The sequence below is a fragment of the Zingiber officinale genome, chromosome 3B, assembly GCF_018446385.1.
Source record: "Zingiber officinale cultivar Zhangliang chromosome 3B, Zo_v1.1, whole genome shotgun sequence".
Taxonomy (NCBI): domain Eukaryota; kingdom Viridiplantae; phylum Streptophyta; class Magnoliopsida; order Zingiberales; family Zingiberaceae; genus Zingiber; species Zingiber officinale.
This window is the reverse complement of record NC_055991.1, coordinates 94,940,681-94,953,559: the sequence shown is the minus strand read 5'-3', so window position 1 is coordinate 94,953,559 and position 12,879 is coordinate 94,940,681. Positions and strand designations below refer to the sequence as shown.

Here is a 12,879-nt window from a genome sequence, read left to right as displayed (position 1 = left end):
GTAAGCAACAACAGCATATATAGATAGCAGCAGCCAAAACAAATATCATAATAACAGCGTATGCACGGATGGTCACTCCCACCCACCTCTCTGCACCATGACCCCTGTATGGTCGAGAGACCGGGTCAGTGACAGACTGTACACCACTCTAGCTACCACTCACACAAGTGGCCGAGGGGACAGTTGCATAGTAGCTAACTAGCTACATCTGCGATGGGGTCCCTGCTGCTCGTACTCCAGCTACCACTCACACAAGTGGCCGAGTGCGGCACGACAGGACAAGCGACATCAACTCCAGCTACCACTCTCACGAGTGGTAGAGGGTGCGGCATGCATGCAATGATATGATGCGAACAATGCAACAGTCATCATATATATATATATATATATATATATATATATATATATATATATAAGCAGAAACAGGTATGCTACATGAAGCCAACATGCTCAATATAGTACATAAATAAGCAACAATCAAAGCATACAAACATGGTATCTAGTATCTGCTACTGATCATGGACAACAACAAGAGACTGTATAGATATGAAACGAATTTCTCAAAGATTGCGTGGGAGTATCAAGCGCAGGAAAGTAAGGGTGGAGTCAAGGTAAACAGTCCTTATCCAAAATAATTCATGCACTAAGGTCAAATTACTAAAAGAAAACAAAGAAAGAAGTATCCGCCTTTATATGTAGATCGTGTCAACCGTCTTCAATCAACGTCCTACAAATCACGAGATGTACAATTTAGCTAATTTCATAAACGACACTAGCTAAACCGAAACCTAACTTAATTAGGGAAAAACCCTAATTCAACTATGAACCTCGATTCACTCAGATACAATGAATAAATCCTTAATTAAAATCCACACTATCTAAATCTATCCCATCCGGAAAGGAAACAAACCGAAATCATAACCAAACCTGGACACAAATCAACTTTAGAACACCACCAATGAAAATCTTCCCAAGGAACCCAAAGAATACTAAATCTGCCAAGAAGACCCGAAAAGCATCATGAAGGAGAGGAACTTCATTGAAAACCATTCTAGAAACCAAGGCTATTTTGAAGAAACGAAAGAGTGACATCGTAATCCAACTACCACCCAACAATTCTGTTCCAGAAATCCAAGATCAACATGAAAGTAAAAACAACCTCGAATCAGATTACGACCTACTACTTTTATCCCCTAAATAATAGATAACATGAGGAAAAGCAAGAGCAACAATAAACCTAAAGCACACCCTTTTATTCTGATTCGTAATTAGAAATCCTTCCCAAGGCATTGAAAGAAAACCAAATCCAATTACAAACCCTCAAGTCTATCCTGATGAATCAAATCCATTGCGAGGAGAAAATGCAAATACCATAAACCAACTCAACATCTCAAAAAATCTAGAGTAGTAATTGGAGGAAAAACATGGATCTAAGATAAAGACATCATTTGAATCATTTACAAACCTACATGAGGAAACACCCATCTATACATCCCGAACCCTTTTCAAATAGAATACAACCAACACAAGAAAACAAAAACTCAATGAATAAACAAGAACCCTCTTGAAAAGCCAGAACCTCATTAAGCAATATCTATTTGAAACTTCAAATCTCTCTAGAGCAGTAAATCAAGCAATGCCACAAAAATTCGGACCATCCTCTAAACCCTACGCTTAGCTACCAAGGGAGACAAACTTCCATACCTACTAGGGGAAAGATCACCAGCGGTGATGGCTCAAGAGAGGAGAAGGGTTGCCGGCTGCTGTGGTGTTTGCGTGCGAGGAGAGGAAGAGGCTCGGCGGTGGCTCGGGAGAGAAGGGAAGAAGCTACGGAGGAAGGAAGCGGCGCCGAGTTGGCTAGGGCATGGCGTCGCAAGCTCAACGAAGAGGGAAGAGGGGTCGGTGATGTTTTGGGCAGGGGATCGCGAGCGGGAGAGGGCTAAAGGAGGATGAGGAGTTCGGCGGGTGTGGGAGTTAGGGCATGGGAAGATTATATTTATAACTTAGGGATTTGTAAAATCAAATCCTAGATCGATTTCTCAATCAACTCCCACCCCGGGATTTCCAAACAGGCTTTTATCGGCCCCATTAGTGCATCCCCTTTAAATACATCATACGAGCTCCAATTAAATCCTAGAAAGTTCCTGAAATTTTCTAAAAATTCTAATAAAATTATTCGTCCATTAAACCTTATTATTTAATTATTATTTGGGCACCGTATTTTACATTCTCCCCCACTAATAAAAATTTGGTCCCCAAATTTACTACCTAACCACGTTAGACCACAAATGACATGTTTTATAGCCATCCACTCTAAGCTTAGTATGAGGTCAACCCCACCTTTTTCCCACGCCTATAGATCCATCACCAGTGTCTGACCAACTAAGTCCAAAGAACATTCTTTGACTTCTTGACTACTAATAAATACCCCTTTAAATGGTACAGATACGGTTAACTCATGCGTTTGACATGTAGGTAACCCCCCGATCTTATCCAAAGGTACCCAAGACACAAACGAACGAGAACTACCAGTATCTATCACTAGATCTACATCAATGTATAAAGTGAACCAGTACCTCGGAAGTCCAATCCCTCAGCTCGCTGTGCCTCCTCCCGTGTGACGGCATAACCCCGTCCCACCTCTGCACTTGATGGTGGCATCCTTAAGGTAGGCTGACGTGGAATCGGAGGAGCGTCACCCTGCTGCTGCTGCGGGTACTGAGGCTGAGTCTGCGGCTGGAATGCCGAATAAGGCTGAGATGGAAGTGCAGGGTCTTGCTGTACCGGATATGTCTGATAAGGGGACGCCGCAATAGAGTACTGCGTGGTCGCTGGCATCACTGGATACTCCTGACTCTGGATATGATATACCTTTCCCTGGGGTCCCGGCAGTTGCGGCTGATATGAAGCGTTCTGAGTCCTCTGAGGTCCTTTCTGCTATCGTGGCTGGGTGGGTCGCCCTCCCTGAGTGGTATCTTTGGTCGTCTCTAATCGAGCCTTCAGAGTGCAATTTCGACTCTCATGCCCTGGAAGCTTACAATAAAAGCATATAGCATGATCCAACGGGCAATCACTCCTGGTATGACTTTTGGAGCCACACTGAAAACACATGATCCCTCCAAAGTTGTTCTTCTGGTCTCGTTGAGAGGAACGAGAACCCCCATCCGAGGTTCGCCTTGTCTTCTGAGGTGGAGAGGACCCTCCTGAAGTAACCTGTGAGCTTTGACCTCTTTTCTCTTTCTTCTGTGTCACTTGTTTATTATTACTTTTTTCCAGATTCACCTGTTGCTGAGTCATCTCAATGAATAACGCCCGATCTAAGACCTCTCGATAAGAACTACCGGGAAATCCGGACATCTTGAGTCGTATGTATGCCGCTAGTCCCTGCGTAAATTGTTGCATCCGATCATAATCCTGAGCCACCAGATGAGGATAAAACTCGGTCAATCTACTGAATTCTGCATTATACTCCATCACAGAACGGTCGCCTTGCTTGAGGTTTAGGAACTCCTGACGACGGGCTAGACAAAATGTAACCGGAAAATACTGTCTCTCAAATGCCTCCCGGTACATCTGCCACGTGATATGTTGTTCCCCAAAGATCGTCTTCTGCATGTCCCACCAAGTGACGGCTTGATCCCGAAGATGATATGCCGCCAACTCCACCTTCTCTTCATCTGTACACTTCATGTACCAAAATGTGCTCTCCAAGTTCTTCAACCAGCTACGAGCCGCCCAAGGGTCAGCACCCCCATGGAACAGAGTAGTCCGATCTTTCACAGACTTCGCCAACAAGGGTATTCGGGCTTTATCCATCACCCAACCAGTAGTGTCTGGAGCAGGAATAGAAGGTGGTACTCCCGGCGTCCGTAACTCAGGCTCCCTAGTAGAGGTTGGAGGATTCCGATCACTACTACCTGAATCAGCCTCATTCGGGTTTCCTGTAAACTCCGTCTCTTGGCCAGTAGGTTCGGGACCCATCGATACTGTGGGTTGTTTTCGTGGTCGACCTTGCCCACGGTGATGCATAGCAGTCGACCCTTTTCGTGCCATTCCTGTTAATAATAAGTATGTGAGAAAAATGATTTAACGGTAGACAACTTACATCCTATAGCTTGGAGATATCCTGCCGCTACCTGGTCCCAAAACTCGAGAGTCACATCAAGGGATCAACTTACCAAGGGGAAAACAAAATAATCGGAACACCAAAAATCATAAATCGAAACAAGATCAAAATTCAAAAAAACACACAACCTACATTTGGCTCGAACCATGCTCTGATACCATAAAATTGGTATCAGATTAACTCGAAAATAATCATAAACCGAAACAAGATCGAAACTGCTCTGATACCGCTAAATTGGTATCAGATTAACTCGAAAATACCCAACACGAAAAACAATTCGCACAATCTGAAACACATAAATAGGCTTCGCAACCTGGGCTCTGATACCACTAAAATTGTCATGCCCCGGGAGGGGGGTCTCTGTCCGAAGAAATTTCGGCAGCACCTCCCCTGTACGGCGGACAATATGAAACATTACTACATACAAAATATACATCAGCCACACTCGGCTGGAATATATATACCATAGAAGATGGAAACAACACAACCACGCAGTTTAATATACTCAGCCTACTCGGCAGGAAAATATAATAAAATAAGCACAGCGGAAAGAGAACGAAGAGAAAACCCACAATTTGCAAAGTTATCAAAACATCACAAATACCAAGTCCACACAAGAAGTATCAAAACATAGTTCTCACAACACCAAATCCAACGAACACGAAATGCAAGTAAAGAGAAACAGAACCAAAAATCAATTTTCGAATATGATGCGGGACCCAGGACTGGCAGTCGGCATCTCTCCAAGCATCCATGAATCATCTACTGCTACCTGGCGAAAGAAAACCATTTTTACGGGGTGGTGAGTATTGGAACTCAGCGGGTACGGAAAAGATAGCGCATGAACAAAATAATCCAATAACGAATGTCAAAAGGAATACAGTCTCGTAAAAAGAATAGCAGATACTACAATAGAATCAAAATAAATGCTCATACCTGAAACCATATCCTAGGCTAGGTATATTAGGTCAGAACTGGTACTAATCTGCTACAGTACTGCTCATAAATACAGAGGTAATAAGCAAGGCATACACAACTTTCCAATGACTAAACATCCATAATGAGAATATATCTCAACATAAGTAAGTGCATCAGCATATGTGAACAACAGCAGTAAGTAAGCAACAACAGCATATATAAACAGCAGCAGCCAAAACAAATATCATAATAACAGCGTATGCACGGATGGTCACTCCCGCCCACCTCTTTGCACCATGACCCCTGTATGGTCGAGAGGCCGGGCCAGTGACAGACTGTACACCACACCAGCTACCACTCACACAAGTGGCCGAGGGGACAGTTGCATAGTAGCTAACTAGCTACATCTGCGATGGGGTCCCTGCTGCTCGTACTCCAGCTACCACTCACACAAGTGGTCGAGTGCGGCACGACAGGACAAGCAGCATCAACTCCAGCTACCACTCTCACGAGTGGTAGAGGGTGCGGCATGCATGCAATGACATGATGCGAACAATGCAACAGTCATCATATATATATATATATATATATATATATATATATATAAGCAGAAACAGGTATGCTACATGAAGCTAACATGCTCAATATAGTACATAAATAACCAACAGTCAAAGCATACAAACATGGTATCTAGTATCTGCTACTGATCATGGACAACAACAAGAGACTGTATAGATATGGAACGAATTTCTCAAAGATTGCGTGGAAGTATCAAGCGCAGGAAAGTAAGAGTGGAGTCAAGGTAAACAGTCCTTATCCAAAATAATTCATGCACTAAGGTCAAATTACTAAAAGAAAACAAAGCAAGAAGTACCCGCCTTTATATGTAGATCGTGTCAACCGTCTTCAATCAACGTCCTCCAAATCACGTGATGTACAATTTAGCTAATTTCATAAACGACACTAGCTAAACCGAAACCTAACTTAATTAGGGAAAAACCCTAATTCAACTATGAACCTCGATTCACTCAGATACAATGAATAAATCCTTAATTAAAATCCACACTATCTAAATCTATCCCATCCGGAAAGGAAACAAACCGAAATCATAACCAAACCTGGACACAAATCAACTTTAGAACACCACCAATGAAAATCTTCCCAAGGAACCCAAAGAATACTAAATCTGCCAAGAAGACCCGAAAAGCATCATGAAGGAGAGGAACTTCATTGAAAACCATTCTAGAAACCAAGGCTATTTTGAAGACATGAAAGAGTGACATCGTAATCCAACTACCACCCAGCAATTCTGTTCCAGAAATCCGAGATCAACATGAAAGTAAAAACAACCTCGAATCAGATTACGACCTACTACTTTTATCCCCTAAATAATAGATAACATGAGGAAAAGCAAGAGCAACAATAAACCTAAAGCACACCCTTTTATTCTGATTCGTAATTAGAAATCCTTCCCAAGGCATTGAAAGAAAACCAAATCCAATTACAAACCCTCAAGTCTATCCTGATGAATCAAATCCATTGCGAGGAGAAAATGCAAATATCATAAACCAACTCAACATCTCAAAAAATCTAGAGCAGTAATAGGAGGAAAAACATGGATCTAAGATAAAGACATCATTTGAATCATTTACAAACCTACATGAGGAAACGCCCATCTATACATCCCGAACCCTTTTCAAATAGAATACAACCAACACAAGAAAACAAAAACTCAATGAATAAACAAGAACCCTCTTGAAAAGCCAGAACCTCATTAAGCAATATCTATTTGAAACTTCAAATCTCTCTAGAGCAGTAAATCAAGCAATGCCACAAAAATTCGGACCATCCTCTAATCCCTACGCTTAGCTACCAAGGGAGACAAACTTCCATACCTACTAGGGGAAAGATCACCAGCGGTGATGGCTCAAGAGAGGAGAAGGGTTGCCGGCTGCTGTGGTGTTTGCGTGCGAGGAGAGGAAGAGGCTCGGCGGTGGCTCGGGAGAGAAGGGAAGAAGCTACGGAGGAAGGAAGCGGCGCCGAGTTGGCTAGGGCACGACGTCGCAAGCTCAACGAAGAGGGAAGAGGGGTCGGCGATGTTTTGGGCAGGGGATCGCGAGCGGGAGAGGGCTCGAGGAGGATGAGGAGTTCGGCGGGTGTGGGAGTTAGGGCACGGGAAGATTATATTTATAACCTAGGGATTTGTAAAATCAAACCCTAGATCGATTTCTCAATCAACTCCCACCCCGGGTATTCCAAACAGGCTTTTATCGGCCCCATTAGTGCATCCCCTTTAAATACATCATACGAGCTCCAATTAAATTCTAGAAAGTTCCTAAAATTTTCTAAAAATTCTAATAAAATTATTCGTCCATTAAACCTTATTATTTAATTATTATTTGGGCACCGTATTTTACACTCCGGTAGGCCCATATGTACTCAAAATGATTGGGTACATAGAAAACTTATAGAGGTTGAGATTCCCGCTTGACCAAGAGCTAGCCACTGACCTGATCTTGCATTCCTTGCCGGATAGCTATAGTCAGTTCGTTCTAAACTTATATATGAACGAAATTGACAAGTCACTGCCCGAGCTGCTTAGCATGTTAAGAACTGTTGAGCTGAACCTTAAGAAGGCAAAGCCCTACTCTGTTATGATGGTTCAGCAACACAAGGGCAAGGGCAAGCCCAAAGGCAAAGGAAAGTCCCAAGCCAAGGGCAAAGGCAAGACACTGAAGCTAAAGGAGGGGTCGCCAAGGATGCTACCTGCTTCCACTGCGGTCAGACCGATCATTGGAAGAGGAACTGCAAGGTGTACCTGGAAGATCTTAAGAAGAAGCGAAGTGAGACTTCCACTTCAGGTATATATGTTATAGAAGTCAATCTATCTATTTCTTCATCATGGGTATTAGATACCGGATGTGCATCTCACATTTGTACTAATGTGCAGGCGCTGAGAAATAGAAGGGCATTGGCGAAGGGCGAGGTGGACCTACGCGTAGGCAATGGAGCACGGGTTGCTGCTGTTGCTGTAGGGACTTATTTTCTATCTCTGCCCTCTGGGCTTGTATTAGAGTTGGATGATTGTTGTTATGTGTCTGCATTAACTAAGAACATAATTTCAGTTTCTGGTTTGACAAGAAAGGTTTCTCTTTTATTATAAAGGACAAATGTTGTTCTGTTTATTTAAAAGATATGTTCTATTGTAGTGCACCTCTGATGAACGGACTCTACATTCTAGATCTTGAAAGATCTATCTATAACATAAATACCGAAAGGTTCAAGTCAAATGACCTGAACCAAACTTATCTCTAGCACTGTCGCTTAGGTCATATAAATGACAAACACTTATCCCAGCTCCATAAGGATGGTTTGCTGGACTCATTTGATTTTGAATCTTATGAGATGTGCGAGTCATGCCTACTAGGCAAGATAACCAAGACTCCCTTTAGTGGGCACAGTGAGAGAGCGACTGACTTGTTAGGTCTTATACATAGTGATGTATGTGACCCTTTCAATGTTACTGCTAGAGGCGGTTATAGGTACTTCATCACATTTTCTGATGACTTCAGTAGATATGGTTATGTGTACTTGATGACACATAAGTCAGAATCCTTTGAAAAGTTCAAGGAATTCAAGAATGAAGTACAGAACCAGCTTGGCAAGAGTATTAAGATACTTCGATCCGATCGAGGTGGAGAATACCTTAGCCATGAGTTTCGTGACTACCTAGCTGAGTGTGGGATTCTATCCCAACTCACTCCTCCTGGAACACCACAGTGGAATGGTGTATCCGAAATGAGGAATCGTACCCTATTAGATATGGTACGATCTATGATGAGTCACACAGATCTTCCGACATACCTTTGGGGCTATGCTCTAGACACGACAGCTTTTATACTCAACCGAGTTCCATCCAAGGCCGTGATAAAGACACCATATAGAATATGGACTGGGAGAGATGCCCAGGTGTCTTTCATGAGGATTTGGGGTTGTGAGGCTTACGTTCAACGTTAAGTCTCAGACAAATTGGGACCCAAATCCGACAAGTGCTATTTTATTGGATATCCCAAGAAAACTAAGGGATATTACTTCTACATTCCCAGTCAGCACAAGGTAGTTGTGGCAAAAACTGGGGTCTTTCTAGAAAGGGACTTTGTTTCTAGAAAGACTAGTTGGAGTACGTTCGATCTTGAAGAAGTTCAAGATGCGGACCATACACTGAAGCCTCGATGGAAGTTGAACTGGAACCACAAAGTGTTGTGGATGATGTTGTTCCACAAAGAGTTGAGGAACAATAACCAGTTCAAGTAGACATACCTCTTCGCAGGTCTGATAGGATACGTCGTCAGCCTGAGAGATACTCATTTCTCTTATCTAACCATGATGACGTTGTGCTCATAGATGATGAGCCTACCACCTATCAGGAAGCTGTGATGAGACCAGATTCTGAGAAATGGCTAGAGGCCATGAGATCCGAAATGGAATCCATGTACACCAACCAAGTATGGACTTTGGTTGATCCACCTGAAGGGGTAAAACCCATAGGGTGTAAGTGGGTCTTTAAGAGAAAGACTGACATGGATGGACTTATCTATAAGGGTCGCTTGGTAGCTAAAGGTTTCAAGCAGATTCATGGTATTGACTATGATGAAATCTTTTCTCCAGTAGCGATGTTTAAGTCTATTCGGATCATGCTTGCTATTGCAGCTTACCATGACTATAAGATATGGCAGATGGATGTCAAAACCGTGTTTCTGAATGGAAACCTACTCGAGGATGTGTACATGACACAACCTGAGGGTTTTGTAGATCCACAGCATACTAGCAGAGTATGCAAGCTGCATAGGTCCATTTATGGACTAAAGCAAGCTTCTCAGAGCTGGAATCTTCGATTCGATGATGCAATCAAACAGTTTGGTTTCATCAAGAACGAAGATGAGCCTTGTGTCTATAAGAAGGTTGTAGGGGATATAGTTGTCTTCCTCATATTGTATGTGGATGACATACTACTCATTGGGAAGGACATCCCTTTGCTTCAGTCTGTCAAGACCTGGCTAGGGAGTTGCTTCTCAATGAAGGACTTAGGTGAGGCATCCCGCATTCTAGGGATACAGATCTGTAGAGATAGATCTAAGAGATTGCTTGGCCTAAGTCAGAGTACATATATTGATAAGGTACTCCTACGGTTTGCCATGCAGAACTCCAAGAAGGGGTTTCTGCCGATGTCATATGGCGCGAGTCTTTCGAAAACTCAAGGTCCCTCTTCTAGAGAGGAGAGAGACCGCATGGATCAGATCCCTTATGCCTCAGCCATAGGATCTATCATGTACGTCATGCTATGTACTCGACCTGATGTCTCATATGCTTTGAGCATGACGAGCAGATACCAGTCAGATCCAGGTGAAAGTCACTAGATAGCGGTAAAGAATATTCTTAAGTACTTAAGAAGGACTAAAGAATATTTCTTGATATATGGAGGCAATGATGAGCTAGCTGTAAAGGGTTACAGTGATGCTAGCTTCCAGACCGATCAGGATAATTATCGATCGCAGTTAGGGTTCGTATTTTGCATAAATGGTGGTGTTGTGAGCTGGAAGAGTTCGAAGCAGGACACAGTAGCTGATTCTACGACAGAGGCCGAGTACATTGCTGCATTAGAGGCAGCAAAGGAGGCAGTTTGGATCCGCAAGTTCATCACTGAACTTGGGGTAGTTCCCAGTATCGTTGACCGTATTGAGCTCTATTGTGACAACAATGGAGCTATAGCACAGGCGAAGGAACCTCGCTCACACCAGCGGACCAAACACATACTACGGCGCTTCCATCTCACTCGAAAGATTATCGATAGAGGAGATGTGAAGATATGCAGAGTACCTACAGAGGCTAACATCGCAGATCCCTTGACCAAGGCTTTGGCACAGAGGAAGCATGATGATCACACTAGGTCTTGGGGCTTAGAGCCTACACTGATTGGCACTAGTGCTAGTGGGAGATTGTTAGTTAAAGTCCTAGAGCCAATCATTTGATAATTGTATTATGGACTTGTTGTATCATATTCTTATATAAATAAAGGCATTTATTTTTGGTTATTATACTTACTTGTATTGGTGCCAAATAAACTAAGTATAATAGCGTCATTGAGTAGAAGATTCTCACCTATATCAATCAGTTAGTTGAACCGATAGTGAGATGATATAGGGAACACTACTCTTAATCATTCCTAGTCGAGTATTAACATTAAGGGACAATGTTAATGCAATAAGACTAGCATGTAGGTCAACTCGATGACTTGATCTCACAAGTCATGGATATAGAGATATTAAGTTGACACATGGGTATGCATTGGAGAATGTATACTGAATGATCCGCTATGAGAAAGTATCATGGATCATTATATTAGTGTCATATACTTTCTCATGTGGCTATTAGTATGACTACTAGTCCTTAGACCTGAAGTCACCATGGTTCCCTACATAAGGAGTTATATACTTTGGTTTCGTCAAACGTCACCCATAACTGGGTGGACTATAAAGGCGATTACTGGGTATGTAACGAATTATCCAGAGGGATGTGAGTGATGTAGATGGGATCTATCCCTCCTATATGATGGGAGAGACATCGATATTCTTGATAGAGTGAGACCACGAAGTGCATGACCATGCCCAAATGAGTCAATATGAGATATTGAGCTCATTTGATTTCGTGAGTCTACTTGGAGTTCAAGATTTAGTTTGATCAGAGGATGACATGGTCTATGCCTCATATTGATCAATCTAGATGTCTAAGATAGAAGGACACTTGTCATATATTGTGAGGAGTCACAATTAGTAGTCACAAAGGTGATGTTGGATCTCGACATTCTTGTAACTTGGGTAGTAATGATGTGTTGCTAGATACCGCTCATTACTTATGCTCCTAAATGGGTTTAGGGGCATTGCCAACGTTATAAGAACCGATAGGGTCACACACTAAGGATAATTAGATGGAGATTAAGTTCATATGATGAACCAAGATGATTAGATTCATTTGATGAATCAAATTGGATTAAGAGTAATCCTAATTGGGCTAATTGAGTTGGACTCAAATTGATTCATGTGTTCAATGAGTCTAATTTAGATTATGACTCATTGAATCAATTTAATTAAATGAATTAGATTCATTATATTAAATTAGCTTGAATTAAATGGTTGGATTAGATCAACCATGAGAGAGATTAAGTCAAGTTTGACTTGACTTGAGAGGAAGAGGAAGAGTCAAGTTTAACTTGACTTTATGCCACATCATTAGTGAGTTGGCAAGATGTGGACCAATGATGATGCTCCACATCATCATGGCTACTTAAGTATGTGCCACATCATAGAGGTTACAAACCTCCATTCCATTTAATGTGGCCAGCCACATTAATTGTAATGGAGTTACAATTATGGCCGGCCACACACAAAAATGAAGGGAATTCATTTTTCTCATTCAAGACTATTCACTTCTTCTTCCTCCTTGAGTTCTCTTCTTGCTCTCCCTCTCCTCATCTTGCCGAGACCTACTAAGGTGCTAGCACTCCTATAGTTTGGTTATCTCCTTCTTGTGTTCGTGTGGATATGCATAGAGAGTTGTCTACCTTGACAACTTGAGATCCGACACTTCCTTGGACGAGCGGGATTCGTAAAGGGCACGCATCAAGGGTAATTCCTTCTCCTAGTTTAGAACTAGCATAAAACTCGTACTCGTAAGTTTTTCGAAAATTTTTACTTCGCACGGATCCGGTGGCTGGGGCTTTCGGGGTTTCCGCGACGCGAAAAAGCTGTTTTCGCGGCCCGAAAAACCCAACACTTCCT

General features: G+C 42.4%; 2 protein-coding genes across 2 annotated transcripts in view; both read right to left on the bottom strand.

The window, feature by feature from the left end:
- The window catches only part of LOC122055041 (beta-glucosidase 26-like), a 50,895-nt gene extending 48,057 nt beyond the window's left edge, over positions 1–2,838 (bottom strand). The window contains exon 1 of the mRNA XM_042616439.1: positions 2,577–2,838. Coding sequence (XP_042472373.1) covers positions 2,577–2,838 — 262 coding nt within the window. The remainder of the gene's footprint in view (positions 1–2,576) is intronic.
- A 99-nt stretch (positions 2,839–2,937) lies between these two features.
- Positions 2,938–3,981, bottom strand: LOC122055040. Its single transcript, XM_042616438.1, has one exon. The coding sequence runs from the start codon at positions 3,979–3,981 to the stop codon at positions 2,938–2,940; it is 1,044 nt and encodes a 347-aa protein (XP_042472372.1).
- Positions 3,982–12,879: the final 8,898 nt, after the last annotated feature.

What these genes read in the sequence shown, in the direction of transcription:
- LOC122055040 (XM_042616438.1), bottom strand. Translation starts at nt 3,981, where the DNA reads ATGGGTCCCGAACCTACTGGCCAAGAGACGGAGTTTACAGGAAACCCG.